Source organism: Haemaphysalis longicornis, unplaced genomic scaffold (assembly GCF_048455015.1).
Source record: "Haemaphysalis longicornis isolate Haplotype H1 unplaced genomic scaffold, Haemaphysalis longicornis Haplotype H1 scaffold_47, whole genome shotgun sequence".
NCBI classification, from domain to species: domain Eukaryota; kingdom Metazoa; phylum Arthropoda; class Arachnida; order Ixodida; family Ixodidae; genus Haemaphysalis; species Haemaphysalis longicornis.
The window spans coordinates 1,699,101-1,720,812 of NW_027526379.1; the positions used below are offsets into that span (position 1 = coordinate 1,699,101).

Genomic DNA, 21,712 nt, shown 5'->3' on the forward strand with positions numbered 1-21,712 from the left:
ACTTCGCGTGCCCCTAAAAGAGCAGAACGCAAGAGAACGCGAAATTCAGAAAATGTGCACCAACCTCCGTGGTCATTCTATTTGTAAGACGGCGCTTCTATATTTCCTTGCGGCCATATAAGATCGGAGCTACGTACAGCCAAGGCGTGGTAAAATAAACCACATAGGCAGTCAACTTGCGTTTCTCGCATGTTGTCGCCATACCCTGCAGTACAGGAGTGAGTAACCTTTGGGAATACATTGTTTTCGTTAATAATATGAAAGAACGAGCCGTTCTGCGATTCGAGTGTGTTGAGAGGGGGTATACACAGTATAGAAGCCTGGGATCCTTGCGACGTTTGACTTCACAACACCCTCATGCCTACGGGGCCGTGTTAACTTGAGTAGCAACCCTACAGGGCCTAACGGAGAGGTGCAGACCACGAGGAACTCTCTCATAAAGTACACGACAATATTGCTTATCAAACTCGAGCGACATGTGGAACTAATATTACCGCACGAATCCGTCCCTGTCTTACGACAGTTAAGAGGACTTGCTGCTGCAGGGCGTGCGCGCTTTGAGGAAACTTTTGGAGACCAACTTACTTAAAATACTTAAAAAAAAAGCCCAGAGAAATAGTGTTTTCTTTTTGCCCAACAATTTCGACAAGTACGAACGTTGGCACCAGAGTTAAAAGTTTAGAAATGGCGTTGTGAACGTCTCGTTCAACGTCAGCGTAAACTTTGGCCGGGCGTCTGTATCGAGGGGTAAACAGACAGATCGAGGGATAGACAGAACAAACTTTCCGCGTCAAAGTAGCCCAAGAAAGACTATTATCTTTAAAACTAGAGGCCAGCGCTATGGACAACACACACACTTGTTCGCGTCTTGTGCTTGCTGCCCAGCAAGCAGCCTTACCACAGTATTAAATTGTAAGTTTAAATGTCAGCGTTTATTCAAGCAGTTACGGATAAGGTCAGTAAGCATGGCTGCCGAGAAACCATCGCTCGAAAATTGATTCGAAAATCGAAATAAAAAATTGGGAAGGAAAATAGACGTTGTTTTGCACAAATCTTGTTCGATTACAACTGTGAACTTCGTTTTGCACCATGTCCGATGCTGCTAGCAAGGTAAAGACCCGTTATTCGATCTAAGCGCCCGCTTCACCGCCCGTCAGCTCGCCTCCGTCTCGCGTAACCCAATGCCCCACAGCGGAAACCAACGAGAACATAAACGGCGACAGGGAACGTCCTGCGGTACTCCAGACGGCTGCTCCCCACGACTCGACACCTCATTGCAACTTTAAAAAGGCGCGAATCACGGCCGGCAGCCGGGCCGGAAGCAGTCGTCGCCTGCAAGCGGCGGTCAAGGCACGAGCCGCGAGACGTGCAGACAGGGACGGTCCGGGCGTTACTGCTTTTTCCCACGAAGCCCTCTCGGAAACGCGAGCAGTCCTAAAGCACGGAGAAAGCATGCAACTCTCCATTTCCCCCGTAGAGCAGATGTTTTTCACGGCATCGTTTCCAGACGGCGCCACCCGTCTTTCCGTCGTTCTGAACAGGTGGCCACTCTGACCGCCTGCATGCTGCACTGCTACTTTTCCAGCAGCCTGTTTCCCTCCTCCTTTAGAGTATTTGCCCTCGCTCTTGCCAACTCAGCCGAAGCGTGTGCCCCGCCAGACTTCTTTTTTTGCGTGCACGTAGCGCTTTCTCCCTCCTCCTCGCGCGCGTCGCTCGCTCTCCGCGTCACTTTTAGTCACGTGACAGACAGGTACGTGAGTCACGTGGCCGGTTCAATCTCTCCTGTTTCTCTTTTCCTTTTCGATCGCTTCTCTCCCTCACCCCAGAGATGAGAGAAAGAGAAGAGCGACGAACGGTCGTGCGTGCGGGAGGAGGAATCCGCGGTGAGTCGTCGGCTTGTACGCGCACACAACGACGCTGCCTCCGCCCCGAACCCAACGGCCGTTGCCGCTCCCGAGCCACGCACCCCGCTGCAAGCCGACGTCTTCGCTCGAGGGCCCGAACTCTTCTCGTGTGCCATGGCGCAGACGGTCCTGTACCTCGCTGCGCTTGTGTCTTTAGGTGAGTGCCACGATGCCGTGTGGTTGCCGTGAGCGCCTTCGCGGTGTGTGCGGTTTGCGTGGCCATTGTGGCTGCTCAGGAAGAAAACCGCGCCGGTGATTTTTGAGGTGGGAGGGGGACCTTCCTGCTTTTCCTCCGCCCGGTGAGTGAGTCCTCTCAGCCTTTGCTGCCCGTGTGTTCCGGCGAAAGTCCTGCGTGGACAAAGGAGCCGGGAGCGAGCCCTGCCTCCGATGCGGCGACCGTGGACCTGCGGCTTTCCGCGAGCTCGTCTCCGGCGGCCGTTTGGAATGCGCGCCTCGCTTCTCGGTGTGCGCGCCACCTCTGGGCGTTTCGAAATGCTGGCGTGCCACTCCTCTATTTCACGACGTCGCTCTGTTGTTTACTAGAGTCTAGTTCACTCTAGTTTACGGATGGTCCAGCGTTGCCGCGGCTGGACGTCAGAAGTCTCCGTACGGCTTGCTTCTGCGGTACATTTCATATCCGCAAACAAAGCAGGCCGATCAATTCGAACCGCGCAACGAGCGGTGCCTGTGGGACCTACTTTCGAGGCCGGCTCGGATAGCTTGGCTTGCGTTTCCTGGTTTGCGGCGTGAAGTGCTAGGCACTGAAAACGTGCTGAACGATTTGTGTACTCAGAAACGTTTCCTGCGTGCAGGCGATGGTTGTGGCTACACGGACTTTTTTGTAGTCAGTTCTAAGCGCGCGAATTTTTTGCTGAAGGAGGAGAAACTCCCAACATGTCCGTAGCCGTAGATCATTGCAACATTCCTAGCTGGAATTCCTGGTAGTAGCCGGTGTTTTTTTTCTTGAGTCGTTGGCCAGGAGGTTAGTGTCACGCAAACTAACTCAAAAAAGCGTTAGCTGCCAAGTTGCAAAAATAGGCGCGTCGACCTTTGCGGTCATCATCCTTTTTGGTGTTAATTAATCCACGATGAACGCCCCGCAACAATGGTAATAGTGCGTTTGCGAACGTACTGGTTAATGAACTACAATGTGACAGCACCTGCCCCGACTTTACGAGCATCTTGCAAGTTATTTTAAAGTGCCCAGATACAACGTTGTGGACTCTGCTTTTGCTGCAAGCGAACGCCGTCATTTTGTTTTGCGCTGGTGCAGCCGAACCCACAGTGCGCGATGAACGAGAGTAATGCAGCGCGCATAATTTACTTTATAAACATGTCAGGCTAGTCGGAGGAGCTTTTCAAAAGGAAGTTTTGTGTTTTATTGCGATCATTAGTTGCAACGGGCCAATTTCTCGTTATGGAATGTAGCATTGCCCAGGGACTCGAAAAGGCAGCGCTACTCTATTAACGACTTAGGTAGTTGACAACCAGTCATCAATCAGAGCAGTGGAAATTAGAGATAAACTTTGTTGTGTGATACTTTACGAGGAACTTCACTTGCGCCGACTATTTTATTTGGACTGTACAATAAGGGTAGGGGGACTTTTAAGTTGACTCTTCTCTGGTCCATAATCATGGAGCCATTCCCTGTTTTCTCGCTGTGGCCAACAAACAGCACGCTTGAAGGACGAGCCGCATACCGTTATGTCAGGCGTAGAGAATGACATTGTAATACCCCTGTTACACTAGCGTCGAATGTCATTTGAACCAAATGCGAAGTTGCGCTGCTCCACGGGGTTTTGAAATCTCATTCGGCTCAAATGACATTCGAGCCCAATGAGCACCCAGAGAGACATTTGGGCTCTCAGATGCCATTTCTAGTACTTCGCGCACACAGTTCCAAGTCAGCATAAACAAATCCATCACTGGCGTACTTAAAACAAACAAAATATTCTTAATTGTGGGACTTTGTTTACGTATCGCCCACTTAAATCGTGATATTGACATGTAATAATTCCGTACTTTCAGCGCCAGTGCGAGCAAGCGACTGGCCAGACGGCACCAAAAACCTCGATTGCAATTCAGAATTAAGCAAGAACCGTGTCAAAGCTTACGTTATTGATAATTTGATATAATTTTACTTCCAAAGACTGCTGCTAAATTTGATTGTTGCTTTATTGGGCAAAAACAGAACTCGACAGCAGCAGCGCCACGCAGCAGGGCAAGCGATTGCTAAAGCTTTCAAATGCCATCGAAATTGTAGTGGAGCGCGGCGGATTCTGAATGGCATTCGCAGCACCCTATTTGAGTCAAATGACATTGAGTTTAAATGACATTCGGAACCTAGTGTAGCCGGGGTATACATTTTCCATCACTGTGAAATGCTCTTCAGCGACATCACAAGACTAAACCAGCGATGCCAAAAGTCTGCTTTTCACAGCCGCAATACGAGTGATGTTCCGAAGTACTGCAATCGTAGAAATCCAACAAAAAGTCATGGCAGCTCCCTAAAAATACATCAGATAATTACTTCTGGCTGATTATTTTGCGGAAAAGCACTTTTAAGCCCCATCCCCATTCGGCTTTTTGCGTTTAAGAGCTTTTCTCCAGAACACAACCTTTTCTTAGATTTTAGCGTCCGAAGTAGTTAGTAGACCATGTGTGTGTGTGTGTGTGTCACATGCATTCGTATTATCCAATGTATCCTATGATTGCTGTATTCGTTTCTTTCCGATGCTCCCAATCAATGGCAATGCCGGTGCTGTGTACCGGTTGGAGCCTGTTGCCCTGATTCGTGCTATACGTCCGACAGCTGGCAGCTTGCGGTGAAGCCAATGACCCCGTTTTACGTAGACAGTGAGCTATTTGATCGTTCCCGCCGAAAACGACATCTGCCGTCGGTTACTTTCATGCATCGCGTTTTTTTTTTTTTTTCCTGCCGTACGCCATTGAGCGTTCACCGTTGAATTCAGCACATTAAAACCCGACATGAATCCGATTTGGTGCTTGGCTGGTTGAAAGTTGGGGTTCTTCCTCCTAGGCTTGATGTTGGGTTAGTTGGTATCGGTACATAATCGAGGGGAGTACAAGAACAAACACAGAACGGAGTCAACGTACAGAACGAGTAAAGCGTGAACGGACGACTGAAGTTTATTCACAGCAGAAAAAGAAATGCACTCGTGAGCCACCACTTTTGACAATAGTTGTATGCGCGCGTCAAATTAATTTGTTTATTCCAGAGAAACTTTGTCCCGCTGAGCGGGGTAATGAAAGGTGTGCTAAATCGCGTTAATCGCCCTCTATGCCCGATATGATGCAAAATGCCCCCCAAATTTCCCTGAATGCTTTATCGTTAGCTTTGAAAAGGACCGCGGTATCGTTGAGTGCCGCAGCGAATTAGCGATTCGCGCGGCGCAGTGAAAGATTACCCGGAATGGCCGTCTGCTGACAAGAGTGCGCGTTGGTCCATGAGCCGTTCTACCACTAAAAAGGCATAAGCTGCTTCTCTCCCTTGGTATGGTAGCATTAGCGGCTGTGTCTTTGTTCAATCCTTTAGCTTTAAATCTGGGTACTGAGTGATATTACTTGATGACATCTCATGCGTAAATTGTGGCCCTTCATGTGCCGTTCTAAAGCTTCTCAAGATGTTCTGTTTGGGACTTTCATTGGCGCTTCCGGGAACCACACTCACAAGAAAATCTGAAACACCTAACCACGCCCACGCTGCCAAGGCTTTCCTCTAACTCTCGGTCTCTCCGGGCCAAATAAATGTCACAAGGAACGTTATTCCGTCTCTCTGGACAAATACAACCTCCCCACCCCCTCCTCGATGTACAGAGACTCAATCTACGTGCCTAAAAGACCGAGGAAACCTCTGGTACTTGTAGGCTGCAGAGTAACCGTCTCATCTGGCACTGCCCGAAATTTTCCCTCCTTCTTGCATTTACTCCTTACCACAACATCGCAACTTACACTGGCCCCACAGACACCGTCTACGACATTCACTTATGCCACTACAGCGGCCTAGTACTGGCAATTTATACGTGGACTACTTGATTTATAAATGATGGCTCATCAAGACGACCTCCATAAGGGCTGAACCCACCTTCCATTCTTCCCCGGTGGCCACAGGCCTTCCTTTTTACTAAAGCTCGCAGCAGCAACAACAACGCATTGGTGCTGCTGCGTTCTCAACAACGCATACGTTGTTGAGAGAACAGGCACAAGTTTCTTGCGAACGGCTCTCCCACTGCTCGCGCTGTGAGTTGAGATCGACGCACCCAACTGCATCGCCTGTTCCTCTTTTTCCTCAACACCCACCTCCCCTCCCATTCAAACTTTATTCACACCAAACCTACAACCTTATTTGTTTACCAATCTCTCCAGGAAGCGGTGGGAACACGTAGAGCCACTGTATAGGATACCCGATCTAGTGGCTCTAGGAACACGTTTATTGTACTTGAGTAGCAAACGCCCCTCGCACGGCCTCTCGCCAGAATTATGAGCAAAAACGAAGACCGTCTGCAAAACATTAGGAAGACGCAATAGCTGTTCCAATTGGTAGCACTAACGAGACAATTGTACCCTGGCCGCAGGAAAAACTGTGATGAAAACGTGTCCTCTCTTTGCCTGGCTATATTCCGTTCCGAGATGGGTGAAAGTCAGACACTGCCGGTGCGAAGTCGAACGCGTTGACATGCCGTGCCCTGCCCCGAACCGACTTACGAGATACCGAAACACCGTTATTTTCGAAAAGAATGCAGCGAATTAATCTAATAACATTTTATTCGAAAAAGAAATCGCGGGTCCTGCAAAAATCAAAGCCCCTCACACAAGAGAGAGATGGTTAAAATGCGAAGCTTCTCCCCATGCAACCCGAGTCAAAGTAAAAAAATCCAAGCTGCATCGACGGTGTCATTGAGGGTGCGCTTTTCGATAGAGTACTTGAGCATTGTAACACGCAACAAGTTGTATAAGGACCTCATTGATGTTATGCTACCCATTCCTCTATACAGGTTTATCTATGCAGTGGGAAGGCAAGGTGATGTGCTCAAGAGGGTAAAGATAATGCCCGTGCGCGCCTCCGTACAGTTTCTTTTTTCAGCTCCACAGTGGCACGCTTCCTGTAAAGCCATGGCTCCAAGAGAAAGGATTAGCCATACCTTGGAACATTAACTGTCGCATATGCTTAAAGCCGGAAACTATTGACCACATTTTTCTGGACTGCTCAGACGCGAGATTTCACTGGGACATCCTACAGCGCACTGTTAAAAAGGACCTGCCCATAAACCCTTTCGGGATCCGTTTTCTGTCTGTGTGTGATACTGGATGCGTGCATTTCGACATGTTTATGTTGATCAGCATGCACAGCTTGTGGCGAACAAGGATGGCTGACAGACATGCCTATCCCAATGCGCGGCCCGCCAGAGAGTATTTTATTGAGAGTATGGTCAACATACGTGAGGTATACAGAGCGCTAAGCGAACCACCTGAATGGCTACTAATCCTAGATGACCTTGTTCAGCTGAAGAGATTTTAAACTTGTATTATCGCAAAGGTGGCGAATTTTATGAAATCACTGTAGCCTGGTTTTTCGTTTGAGACGAACGGTAATATAGAATAAAAAAGGAAAGGCGTAATCAGATAGACGTCTGCTTCATAACGTGAGTGACCTAGGTTCGATACCGGTGACGGGAAGTGTTTTTTTTTTCTTGAGGCGCTGTGCATGCCTTTGCTTATTTTTTGATTATTCGAAAGTTTGCCCTGCGGCATAACGGTGCACGATTCGCAGCAGGTACACGAACAAGTTTGCTTCTCGTATAAAGTCCAGAAGGTGCCGATGAAACGGTCCATGAACCCGGCGCTTTGCTTATCGTGGTCAGCGTTCTGTGAAACCCATTGTGTAAAGTGGGCTTTCCTGGAGTGCATTTTTGGCGCTACATCGAACGCCATCAAGGAGGCATACACAGCTTCGCGTCAAAAACTTTGGGCACCGCTGAGGCTCGAACCAGGGACGTTCACCCCAAAACCCGAGTTTGTACCCTTAGGCCACTGACGGTTTTTTTTTTTTTTGTTTGCCACACGGTATCTTTGCACTGCAAGTCAATGTAGTAAATGATATTAAATGATATTTACAACAATGAATACAATAAGGGGAACAAAACTAAACATAATGAGCAGTTATGTACATTTGCTTTTAAAGGCGGCAAAAGTAAACAACGAATAAGCAGGTGATACCAGTGAGGGCGGGAGTCATTTTGATTGTAGATAGACGTCTGTAAAATGAATGACCATTTGGCAAAAGTGGGATCTTGAAGACACCATAAGTTCAGCGTGTCATCCACCATTCGCGTTTACCATAAGCTATACGCCAAGCGATTAAAAAAAAATCATATAGCACATCACCGTCATCGGGTGATAATAGATAGCTTACATTATGTGGAGTCGATTCAAAGTCCTTCTTAAGTGTTCTCTGGAGGACATCCGAAAACAGTATGACATCCTTACAATTTATGAAGCAGCGCTCTATCTTTTCCGGTACATCGCACAGGCGACAGTTTACGCGTGGGCACCAAATAATGCAGCTCCGTTTGGCTGTTTAGATATGCATCCAGTTTCATGAAGGCATGATGCTAAGCTGCTCTGCGCTGCCGTAACTTAAGTGAAACACTCGGTAATAACGGATTCATAAATATATTTTTACTGTTGTTAGTTTCATTAATGCAATAGTTAGAACTAACCATCAAAAGAAATTAAGTGGCTTAGCTCGGCTATGCCAGGATATACATAGCTTGAGCTAAGGGTCAGCTGGTTATTCTTGGCTTTCCTGGTTGTCTAGGATTAGCTTGATTATGATGCTGACTGCTGCTTCAATGACACACACACGGTATACGCATTATGTGACACATGTATATTTATCAAGCGGCTCCGGCGCAGCGTCACCCATCGCCCCAGAGCTAAGCTGGTTTCCGGGGTTGCTGCGACGCACGAGCCACCGGTTCCACACCCGGCCACCTCTCGCATGATCCTCAAGGGAACCGGGCCGCCACGCGCGGAACGGAGGTCGGCGCAGACGCTGGCCGCGTGGGGTGGGAGCCGCTGGGCAGCGAGAAACGTTCTGTGCGCCGTGTGACGTCATTGCTCCTCGCGCATGCGCAGCAAGGCTCTCCAGGAGCTACGCGAAACTGCTCAACCTCGGCCAGTGTTCAACAAAAGCGCGTGAAAACAGCAGACATATTAATTGGCTTCACGAGGAACGCCGCCATGCTATATCTCTTCAAACGTTATCACTCCAGGCAGCCGTTCCAGATGTTGTTGCCTTGCATCGCTTTGTGCGGGCGGAAATTGTTTCCCGGTGATGCATGCGCCACATGCGGCCGCTATCTCTCTAAACTCGCCGAATTTGACGTGGATGACTCAGCCTGCCTATTCAAAACAGGATGGGGAGCTTGTTTCCCATGCAATGTCACCCCACGTTTTATCACTGACCCGCATCGCCTTGAAACTGCACCAATCTCCTCTTTGGTCGCGTGAAAGCAACCTTTCTTCAAGAACTCTGGTCTCCACCTCACTGTAATTCTGATTTGCGATGCATTCGCAACGGAGGCGTCAGTTTTCGTCCTGCTGTTGCTGCTCGAACAAGCTCAGTATTCCTTACATGGTCATTGCAGTTTATAGCGGGAACAGTCTTTTTGAACTACGGCTTTTCCTCACCTACTACGCGTTACCTAATGTAAATTTTGTGTGGACCTAGGCGTCACCTTCATCGTTTACCGCATGTTCATCTCATTGCACGCATTGACGATCTACAGACGCACACTGTTCGCGCGCTTGTCAAGTGCTCAGTTTTCAAGACGGTAGTCTTTTTGGGGAGGATATATACTTAAGGGTGAATATTTTGATCTGTGTCTCTCGAACAGCCGCCGGGCCTTATTTGAAGAATGTTCCTTGAACAAGAAGTTCGAATAGGCAAATCAGTTCCAGACTAATGAAAGTGGTGGAATGCGTCATAAATATCAACATTGTTCAGGAAATGAAAACATTGGTCATATTTGAGGCCAATAGTCGCACCGTTCTACTAATCGAAATTACTTGTAGCAGTGGTTTTAGCGACAGCAGCATAAAAAAAAAAACGGTTTCGAAAGCAGGACAATTCCCCCAAAGTCAATATCACGTACCATCACCTTCATCGCGCTTTATGAGCGCCATGTCTCCGACACATCGTCAGAGGATCGGCGGCAGTACATCAAGAGGAAGAAGCTCTAACTGTTCTGGCGGCTTCCTGTGGGGTTCGGGCTTTGTGTAAACTTGATCGACAAACCGCACTTCAGTACTAAGAAAAAAACCCCGGGCCATCTCCATTAACGTGAAACCTGGGGAGGGGCGAAGCATGCAGTGTAAAAGTGTATTCTTAGCGCCTGGGCGTTTTTGCCCACGGAAATGAAACCGTTGGTGGTAGAGGTATACAGCTTTGCTGTAAAGTCTCGTGCCTTTGAAGCACGAAGCTCGCTTGCGCGAGGCATAAACAAGTGTCCCGGTGTTGTTTTAGTACGCGTTACGAATCGTTATAGCGCGAGGCGTAAACCAGTGCCCCGGTTTTTTTTAGTACGCGTTACGTTCTAGCGCGAGGCGTAAACGAGAATCCCGGTGTTTTGGTACCTTGACTGCATGAGACGACGGTTACGACGACGACGACATGAAACGCCGACAACCCGAGCCCCTAAGGGGCGTCGCCATTATAGCATGTCTTGTTGCAAGGGCCAAGGAAAGAAAAGATCCCATGCGGCGCGTGAGTGTTGGGAAGGCGGGAAAGTTGAACGGAATCTAGCAAGCTTCAATTGTTTCCATTATTGGAAAAGGAAGACGGGCGAACAACCTGAGTTGTGAGGGAGATGACAAGGTGTTACGAGGCAGGGCTGCACAAGACATTTGCCTTACGGCGACATTTGCAGCGAAGCAAGCAAATAAGCGGCCAATTTTTTGGGTTCTTTAACCTCAAGAGTGCCGCCGACACCATTCATCCCATGAATAGTATGAAGGGCACGATAGTTCGTACAGATGCATCTCAGCGTAGAAACAATAGCTCTCTTGAAGAGTCTCTTAGCGCCGCTCCAGTAGCTCACTGAAAGGAACTAAATAAAATAGCCACCGTTCCTTGGCGTCTGGAGGTCGTGTCTAGCACACCGCTCACATCGCGCTAACTCATTCTATAGTGATTTCACGACTGGCCTGTCGCGTCGACACTGTTATGATGCAGCATTTTTTCGGTTGAAGGAAAGTCCCATTCATCGCTTGTTTTTGTTTTCGGAGGCGCACATTTTTTTTTTCTTTTGCCGTTCCCACAGATTTTTTACCCCGCATCTATGTTACCGTTACGCATGTCTGGCCGCGTCAATCACCGCAATTTATCGCTTTCATTGTGAAGCTAATGGCCCTATGAAGCACTTTCGTCTTGAGTGTGCGTCCGCCCTTAAGCACCCTAAGTGCAAATGTTGCCTCGCAGTTTCCAGCCCAACCCCTACACCCCTCTGGCTCCCCACAGGGATAACGGAACAGTGAATCAGTCTCATATTTGAACTCCGTGTCGAGCCTCGCGCTGTTGCCCACTTCAAGATAATCTCTCACTCTTCTTGTCTGGCAACTGGTCTAACTCGATTGACTGACTGACTGACTGACTGACTGACTGACTGATTGATTGATTGATTGATTGATTGATTGATTGATTCGTTGGTTGGTTGGTTGTCGGGTTTAACGCGCCGACGTAACGCAGGCGATGAGGCGTGCCGTAGTGGATGGCTCCGGATTAATTTTGGCCACCTGGGGATCGTTAACGTGCCCCGAAATCTCGTAAACACGAGCGTTTTTGCTTTTCGCCTCCATCAAAAAAGCGGTCGCCGCGGCCGGGAATCGAACTCGCGTCGTCGTGCTCAGCAGCGCAACGCCTTAGCCACTGAGCCACCGCGGCGGGTAACTGGTCTAACCCGTCACCGCAATGCTACTTCGACTTCTCGTCGCATGTCGCTGTTCGACTTGCCGTAAAATTCCTCGTGTATAGACTTCGTGGCAAGTCTTCGTATGCTTTTTACATCCCCAATCGGCGTTACTTAATCCCGACAAAAACCTTGGAGAAACATTTCGCCCCGCCCTGCGCGTGGTCTTGTGTAAGAGCTGTCCAGGGTGAGCGCAGGGGTTCTACCTTTGCGACGCAGGACCCCTGGGCTCGAACAGCACCCGCACTGCCAGTCGCATCGTAGCAATTATCGGAGGTTGATAGAGCTGCTCGGTTTTCGCAGTGCGACTGTGTGAAGCGGCACATAGTCATTAATTAGTGCATTGTTTAGTAATCGACGCGACCGAGAATCTATTTGTGCGCCCATCCTCTCATGTGCCGATGTTTTTAGACGCAAGAAATAGCACATATATATAGCATAAACTTCGTGTAGTCCAACCCGTGACGTTAGCGGTCAGTGCGCAAAGTTTCAAGTTCGCCGCTATACGAATGACGTAGAACCGGAGCTCCGCACGGGAGGAACTATTCGTTTCGACGACCCCGGCCTGTTACACGTGCCTGGGCTAGCATCCGTAGCAGTCAGAAATGTCAGTCTGAGGTCGTGACTTCGCTCGAGAGCGCTTTATTTTTGCGCGCATTCCATGAGAGAAAGAACGCAATTAAATTTACGAGGCCTCGTGCTCCCTGCTGGTGTTCTCTCCCCCACGGAGCTGTGCGCGTTGCAAGTTTTCTGGAGCTTTTTAGTAGTATGATGACGTCGCGCCTTTGATGCAGTATAATGACGTCACGCCTTTTTGTTGACGCAGCAGCAAGGTTCACTACCCACGGGCGGTTTTCATATGCGCTTCGACGGGAAGCCGTAATGAGCAACGTGCAGATATGAACGCGACGGGAAACGGTGTTTCTGTTTTTGTTCTGTATTTTTGTCCATCCCGGATAGCTCAAACAAGCTGCGACGCTGGTCGGTGGGGAGGTGGCGATACGATGCGATATGAGGTCACTGATCAACCGGGCTTCACACCGTGTTGGCGTGTGGTACGGGCATGCCTTACGGTCGCGCTGGCGCCGGGGAGAGAGAGAGAGAAAAAAATACAAACGTTTCATTGTGTTGTGAGCAGGAGTGATGCTGTCAGGGCTTACAACCCGTGAGAGGCGTCCTTAGTCCAAGATGCCTTGGTGCTGGCCGGCCGGCCGTGCCCGTTCCACCTGTCCTCGCTGGTCCGACGGCTTGAAGCTGGCTCATATATGTTGGGTTGGGATTAGCGGTAAGAGTAGGGGTTCGCCGGCGATACGTAGCCGAAGTGATTACATTTAAATGGAGTTTAAAGGTGTGCGCTGAGGGTTCCTGATTGTGCGTATACATATCAGCTTCTGAATGACAAGGTCGTTCTTTCTTGAGGATTCGCTCACTACACCTGTGGGTTTTAATTCCGTCATGTGAATTTAAACAATTTTGGTTTGTACGCGTCCAAACCCACATTACAGGATTTTAGCCTTCAAATGCTTTCACACGTCTACACCCAGCGCGACGTATTTGAGGTTGTTCGACAGAGATGCAGCATCTAGGTCGTAGTCCCGGACGGGTGTCCTAGTACCAGCCCATCGACTCCAACCAATAAAGCTTATTCATAATCTCTGGAGTCTAGTCAGGCTTAGTTATGCAATGCGTCTAATTATCCTGTGTTTCCCCTTAGTTTCTTTTTCTCCCAATTTCTTCCCTCTTAGTTTCTCTGAGTTCTTTTTTTTTTTTTTTCATTTGTCTACAGTTCCGTTTGGGGTAGAACGAAATTAAACTTTTAACAGCTTAGGCACAAAGGGGGCCATTTTGCCTATCTCTGGGTTGTTTTTCGTGACTGTGATGGGGTTGTAATACCAAAACTACTTGATGGATTGGTTGTGTCAGCAGTAAATGGCCGACTTGGAAGTGCACTAATCCCGACACGCCGGCGTTTTCGTTGGTTTTTCTTTCTTTTTTTTCTATCGAAAGAAAAGAAAAGGTGGCCTCCGCGGTTAGGACTCGAGTGCCGAACACTTCGAAGGTGCTGGCATCATCATCATGACTTCGAGCTGAGATGAGCAATGCCTTAGCTGCGCAGCCGCCGGTGCGTGTCGGAATTCATATAGCCCTGCTTAGTCATCATTCTAGGGATGTGGCGGAGCCTTCCCGCGGAGCTGTACACGCTTCTACGAAGCGGGATTTTTTATGATGATGATGATGATTACTATTGGTTTCCCCTTTGTAGCGAGGTGGTGACGTGTCATCTTACCAAAAAGGACTAATAAACCTTTGTTTTGTAGCCTTGGTTTGTGCTGCTTAGGGCAGGCACAAAAAACTTATCAGGCACAAAATACTTTTTTTCCTGTTACAGGTGGTAGCTGTCCTAGGCAATATTCCCCTCTCTGCTTTTTGTCCACTAGCATTCTCATCTTCTTTTCGTCGCCTCGACAGCATTTAAGTTGACTTCCTCTGTGCTACCTAGGGCTTCTGGAGGCCGAATATTCCCCTCATGTAAATTTGGATGAATACTCTCGCATTCTAACACTATGTGCCGCATGGTTTCTCTTCCTTTCCCGCAGACCACGCATACCCCATCATTTTATGAATACTTCCCCACAAAGCTCTTAGTTCGCAAGCAACCTGCTCTAGACCCAAAAAGCAAAGCACTGCCCTGAGAATTATCGTAGAAATTTTCCTTTCTGATGTTCAATTTCTCAGCCCTGTATATCTCCAACGACGTTTTAGCTGATTTAGCTTCCATCAGTGGCTAAGGCGTTGGGCTGCTGAGCAGGAGGTCGCGGGTTTGATTCCCGGCTGCTTTTCTGATGGAGGCGAAAAGCGAAAACGCCCGTGTGTGCGAGATTTCGGCGCACGTTATTTGAAGATCCCCAGGTGGTCACAATTAATCCGGAGCCCTCCACTACGGCGTGCCTCATCTCCTGCGTTGCGTCGGCGCGTTAAAACCCTACAATCAATCAGCTTTCATTTTTTCACTCCATTTATTCGTTTCAATCTGCCTTGCCTCTGTTTTGGTTACCTTGGCTGTTTTGGATTATCCACTGTTTTTTTCGTGTTTCATCGTTAGCCTTCTAGATTTCCTTAAACACTGCGTGTCCACGCTTTTCAAGTGTAGGTACCTAAACACCTTAAAACAAACGCATGACGGCGCTTCTAGAAGAGTTTGAACTCTCACATGACGGCGCTTCCAGAAGCGAAGTCATGCGTTGGGCTTCCTAAGCTTCTGATTAAAATTTAATCGATTGATTGTGGGGTTTAACGTGCCGACGCAACGCAGGTGATGAGGCGCGCCGTAGTGGAGGGCTCCGGATTAATTTTGACCACCTGCGGATCTTTAACGTGCGCCGAAATCTCGTACCCACGGGTGTTTTTGCTATTCGCCTCCGCGGCCGGGAATCGAACCCGCGACCTTGTGCTCTGCAGCGCAACGCCTCAGCCACTGAGCCACCGCGGTGGGTTCCGATTAAAGTTTGAATCAGGCGCTTAGCAGGCACGCGAACGTGTGCGTAATCAAGCGGCTAGTGGAGAGGGCCTCATACGGGACAGCTGGAAGAAGACAACGCCCTCCCGGGTGAGCGCAAACGGCGAGGAGAGGAAATGTTTACGCGCCGCGCGCCCTCAGTGGACCTTTCCCTGCCTGCCGTTTCACCTCAAGGTCGTCAACGTGATTGCCAGAAAACAGATTTGTTTTCACGCACTCGTGCCGCGAGCATGCAGGCTGCTACATCCGGACGTGCCAGCGCAGGCAGGCAATCGGAAGACTCGCATTTATGCAGCAGCGTCTGATGCACGCGTCACCACGGTGTGAGACGATGACGACGACGCCTAGAAATTCCGCAGATGTGGCGAGAAGCTCGGCCCCCGGAAACGGCGGCGCCCGCTGGGAAGGAAGCCAGTACTGTGTGGGGCGAAGGTGTTCGAGAGAGCGCGTCCCTTCCACATGGTCTCCGATGTGGCCCCGTGCGAACCCCTCTCTTTTTCTGTCCGCTTGAATGTTTCACCCCTCTCGTAAAAACCTCGCCCGTTTTCGAACGCGCTTGCCGTGAGCTCGCCGAATGCCGCCGATGCACGCGCGAAAGCCACAGCGGCTGGACAGGCGTAAAATCGCCCAGGGGGGGGGCTACTTAGAAGCAGCCACAAAACAAAACATAACCAAAACAGACTAAAGTGTGATAGGACTCTCGCTGTAAAACAGCGGCTGGGTCTCGCGAAGAAGGTTTCGGGTCTTTTAAGTCGGTGGTGTTGATCTTTCGTCGCCGTGGTTTTTTTCTTTCCCTGCTATTGTCCCCCTCCCTGGATACAGGGGTGTAAACTCTCGCCGCTGCTGTTCAGACGGGCACATTCACGGCCCCCTCTGCGTTCCTCCGGCGGATAATGCGCGTTTCCCCGCGAAGGAAGTTGCTGTGGGAGAGGGGAAATAAAAGAAGCGGAGAAAGAGGCGGGAAATACGAAAAAGGAGGCGACAGATGAAAGGAGAGATGGCGGCGCGGGGTCCGATCGGAACGTTACCCCGGCGCGCTCTGAGCCAGGGGACGCCTTTAGAACCTCCGCGGAGGAGAGGCGAAGAAGGAACGGCGCGAATAATGTCGATCGCTATGATCCTCGGAATGGAGCAACAATAGCAGCTGTTTCCCGCTCACTCCGACTCGGGTCGTGGCGGTGGGACAGTGCCGCGTCGCCCCCCGATGGCAGACGTGGTTGAGGTTTTTGTGGACTTTGTCGGTAAAGGAGGATTTCTGGAAAGGAACTCACGGGCGTGTAGCCGGCTAATGTGCGCGGGGGCTAATGTGTCCCTATTGTTGTTGTTAGGCATTCCGCCAAATGCGACGTCATCTTGGTCGGGATCCTCTTTTCCCGCTCGCCAACATCCGGCGAAGTTCAACAGGTGCCTGAATGCAGCGCTGTCAGCCGCAACTGTTTCGTTACGTGGCACATCGGTTGGTGGTGCAAGGCGAAATCCGGTGCATGTGCATCACGCGTCGTTTCTGTTAGAGGGCCCGTGAAAGCAGAATATAGCTCCGGCTCATTAAAAATACTACTTTGGCTCGATTACGATAACACTTTTATCGCAAAAGTTCAAACAAATAATGGAGATGTTAAGGAAAACAGCCGAAGACTTGCTAGCCATTTTCTCTGAGGTCTGTATGAAATCACAGATTGTTTGGCGTCCGCATACCTAAGCCACCGCCAAAAAATATGGCGGGGTGATTTTAATGGGGCCTTTAGTTCCATTTGATCGTACCGCGTGAATGCTCATTATCTTAACTTACAGTTCTTAACAGTTAACATACCGTTAATGTCACTGTGGCGCGAAATTTGAATGTTCTTTGTTCAATATTTCTTGCGTCCTTTTAGGTACAATAAAAGCGTATCCCGCGGCTCGTATGAAGCTGAGTTATTTACTGAAGGCTGGTTGTTTTCAAACGGAAGAAAGTTGTATTCTTTGTCTTCATGTGGCGCAACGCAAGACAAGAGCAGCGTGTCCTTATTATTACCGTAGTCCTTCAATGCTTGGAAGGACTCTGCTATTTTATTGAGACACCTTCACACTACACTCAAAGCGCGCCATTCGGTTCGGTGGCCCGTTGCTTTCGGCGAACAGACCGAAAACGTAATACGTGTTGTATTCATCTCCTGCGACTCTGCGAGCGAATTCTTGTTGATATGCCTGCTTCCATGGAATATTTCCAAACCTTGTTTAATCCGTTTAATGGCGCTGGAGGGGAACCACGCGAGGTTCGTTCATACTCCGGCGCTCCGATTCCTCCCACAGCCTCCAGGTATACCGGCACTCCTACCATCTGTACACGAGCCTGTTGCCGCCGGCAACAAAACAAGAGAGAGAGAGAGGAAAGCCAGCCGTCGCAAAGTTAAAAAGGAAAACGCAGGCAGTAAGTCTTTCCTGCCCACAGCTGCAACGCGAATTCCTGGGGATATTTTAGTGTTTCGCATTTGACTTCCGCTGGCCCGTGTGTATTTTTTTATGAGCATGCCCACTTTGTGGAATTTTTTTTTTATTGACTTCGTGATTTAGCCAGCAGAGGGATCCTATTTGGGAGTTCTGCGCCGGTGATTCACACCAGCTGCTGGGCGTCGCGTGGTGCCGGTACACTAGGCAGGTGGGCTTGAACAAAACACGAGTTGCGCACCGCCCAAACCACATGACAGGCTCGGGGTGATTCACGCATCATGCGGGCCGAGTCCTAAATGACACTCGATGCGCCGTTCTTTCTCGGTCGCCGTTGTTGCCATACGGCTTTTTTCCGAATTGTTAGCTACCTATGTTGTGACGTTTACGTGTTTATGTGTTTGTTTACCGTGCAAGCAGTGGCCGGCTGCGCAGGCACTTGCACTACCGGCGTGAACTGTCCGACGAGGACACATAATTACGTCCCTACGTTGCCGGCAGGACCAAAATTTCCACATGGGTGCTCTTTGCCGCTTTCGCTGGAACTGGCATGGGTTAAACGTGTATGCTTTTGTCTCCGTTTTGTGCATCGTATGAATGAATGAATTCTCCTTACTCCTCCGTAGGACCTCATGCCTCTCGTTTTAATAAAGTTTTTCACTCACTCTTTCACTCACTCACTCACACTCCACCACTCAATGAATGAATGAATGAATGAATGAATGAATGAATGAATGACATCTTTTTAGGGAAGAGGTGTGAGGCCGTCGGTTGGGTTTGAGGGAGAAGGACATCTGTATTCGGAAAGCACATATCATAAACATATAGAATTCCTGTTCCTGATAGTTGAAAAGACAATTTATGTGTTCCCATATCCACCGGATGTCGTTAGGTGGAGAGAGATAGAGAGAGAGAAAAAGGGAGGGGGGTGGAAGAAGGGAGGGCGAGAGAGAGACTTTATTGAGAAAGAAGAAATGTAGGGTGGCTTCCTAGTCCGGAAGCCTATGGGTACTCCTGGCGCTGGCTGCTCGGTCAACCACGGAAGTCTGGTCGTCGAGTTCCGAGCACAAATACTTCAAAAAGGGGGTGTGAGTCGATCACACCAGTCTACAACTTTGCATAGACAGTTTCGGAGAGCAAAGTCGGTTTAAAGAAGCTTTGAAACTTGAAACAGGCAAACAAGAGAACTAGGCGTTCGTCGCCCACTGGCACGTGATGGCGCCACCAATCCTGCACACGCTCCCGGAGCATCCTGCGAGATCGACCCGGACAGCAGCCGAACGAGATGATACATCGCGGCCGCTCTCCTCCCGTTCTCATCAAGCCCGTGACGAAGGATGCTCTGGGGGAATACGATCCATTGTCGCCTCGTCATTGGCTATTGCGACCGTTCGCCGCCCCTCCGGCCTTGATCGTGAAGTCTGCGGCGGCCAGGGTGAGGTCTTTGACCGAACCCAGTGGCTCCCAGCAGAACACCAGTCGGTGCTCGTGCGGCTCTTCCACGTGTTCATTTTCGCTGAGCAGTTGTTCCGTTTATCCGCTCGTTAATACCGTTTATGTAATTGGTGCTTATGTAATTGGAGTAAAAACGACGTTTTTCACAACTACCTCTCGATGGTTACGGGAGGCGGGCCTACGAAAAAAAAAAAAAAAAAAACGGTTGACATGAGCCCATTCGCGAACCGTGTGCATGAAACATAGCGTGTCGTTTTTGGCTTCGTCTAGCTGAAAATTTGGCGCATCTAGCGCTAAGCAGTTATGCACGCAACGCCAAAGAAAAGCAGTCCCGTTTTTGCGCAACGGTGTGGTAGGCCGTCGGGCGCCGCGGTTCAGTCTGGAGTGATGCTCTATAATAATGGATGGGCTTAATAATGGATGCTGGCTTTCGAAACTGGTCATTCCTCTCTCTCTCTCTCTCTCTCTCTCTCTCTCTCTCTCTCTCTCTCTCTCTCTCTCTTGCAAGCCGTGCTTACGGGAGCCGATGAAACGTACACGCTGCCAATTTGCCCCCGATGGTTAAACTCACGGAACTCATCTCGTTTTAATAATTACGTCATAACAGATAATTTTAGCTGTAGCGCCAATTTAGTAATTTCCACAATTCCTGTAGACTTCAGGTGTACTGAGCGGGCTTCGTTAACTACAAAATTTTTCCACGTCGTCGAGTCAGAGTGAGGAGGGACGTATAGGGGGCATAAAAACGGCGTGCGAAACATAAGCCAAGTATTCGTTGTTTTTGTAAGCTTTCTGACAACCCGCGAAGGACACTGGAACACGTTGCAAGCTGGAAGCAGCTTTAAGACTCCGAGGAGATTGGACGCGCCGACTCGTCGTATAATTACCGTCGGCCTGCACGAACGACCAGAAGCAGCCGTACATCTCCGGCCGACGTCTTTACCCTACACTAATCCTTCGCGGCAACCCGTAAAGCCCGCAGTTTCTTTCTACCCGCCGCATGTCGTCGCACCAAACCAAATCAGCAAAGGACTGAGCACATACAAAATAATCGCATGCCAGCAAACGAAAAGGGAACGGACAAAAAAAAAACAAAAAGAACAAAAAACGCGTGGACGCAGTGACGACCGTCACTGAACTCGCAGGACGCGCCCAAGCAAAACCATTTAGTCAGAAGAAGGGGGTCCTCAGCCCTCACCCCAACCTGGGACTCAGCCTTTGTCCCACTCTAACCCATTATGTTCTCGGAATGGGCGGCGAAACAAGCCGGTCGTCTTTTCCATCCAAAGCCCGTACAGTGACGAAACGCGGCTTTGAATGAGTCCGGCACAAAAAGCATGACGATTATCGGTCTCGCCGTTTCGGGCGCTATTCATGTCCCCACGCCGCCTCTCTCCCTTCCCGCCAACCAGCCTTGGCAGCATTAGTTTTCAGCTAGGCTGAATTTACTAAATAATTAGTAATAAATGCGTTGTGTAGTTTGTCTTACGTGGTTTCTTATTTCATTATTTAGCCTGACCGCGGGACTTTAGTGCATTAAAATTTTTGCCGGGAAGTGAAAACACCGCGTGCCATTCGTGGTAATCCCCGCGATCTATCACGTCACACTGGCTTGAAACATGGTTTCGTGCCTGCGGACACTCAGTATTTCCTGTTTCACCGAGTTTGTGAGTGATATACTCTCGCTGTTTGTACTCGCGCAGTTTGCGGTATTCGCGATTAACTGTATGAGACCGTACAGACTGTGCTCCGTATCATGACGGTGAGAAACAGTTCTCAATGAGAACAGAATGATGCTATTTTCTCAGACGAAAAAAGGATTTTTAAATGGGTTAACACAACACGGCCTACACATTCTCGGCACATTCTACACTTCAGGGGACCTTCAGGTATTCTGAATGCAGCTGTGCTGCACTAAAAAAAGCTCCCCCTCACGTTTTCCCTCGGATCGTCAACTTTTGTTGCGTAAGGTATACAGTGGCCGAGGTTGAACAGTTTCGCGTGGACCTTCAGTGCTGCGCAAGCGCGAGGAACATTGGATTGGATTGGATTGGATTGGATTGGAATGGAATATCCAATCCAATTGGAGTACGGGTGTGCAGAGAATCGGGTCTGCACATTAGCCGGTCTGCGCATTCCAGAGGAGTGAGGTCATAGCCGCGGCGGACGCACTGGCGTCGGCGCGTGCCCAGCCGTGCGCCTCCGTTGCGCAGTAGCCAAGTCTGACACTGCGCCGAAGCCGCTTGATAGCCGTTTCGCGTGGCTCCTGGAGAGCCATGGTGCGCATGCGTGAGGAGCAGTGACTGGACCGGACTGGAATGGACTGGATTGGATTGATTTGATTGCTGAACCTTAGCTCACGCTACGTATATCCTGGCATAGCCGAGCTGAGCCACTGCTAATTTTTTTATCAACGTGCG

General features: G+C 49.5%; 1 protein-coding gene across 1 annotated transcript in view; it reads left to right on the forward strand.

Annotated features, from left to right (window-relative positions):
* Window positions 1-1,859: 1,859 nt before the first annotated feature.
* Lac (septate junction protein lachesin) overlaps window positions 1,860-21,712 on the forward strand; it is a 65,984-nt gene continuing 46,131 nt past the window's right edge. Inside the window, exon 1 of the mRNA XM_077669641.1 lies at window positions 1,860-2,061. Within this exon, the coding sequence (XP_077525767.1) occupies window positions 2,019-2,061 (43 nt within the window). The 5' untranslated portion in view covers window positions 1,860-2,018. The remainder of the gene's footprint in view (window positions 2,062-21,712) is intronic.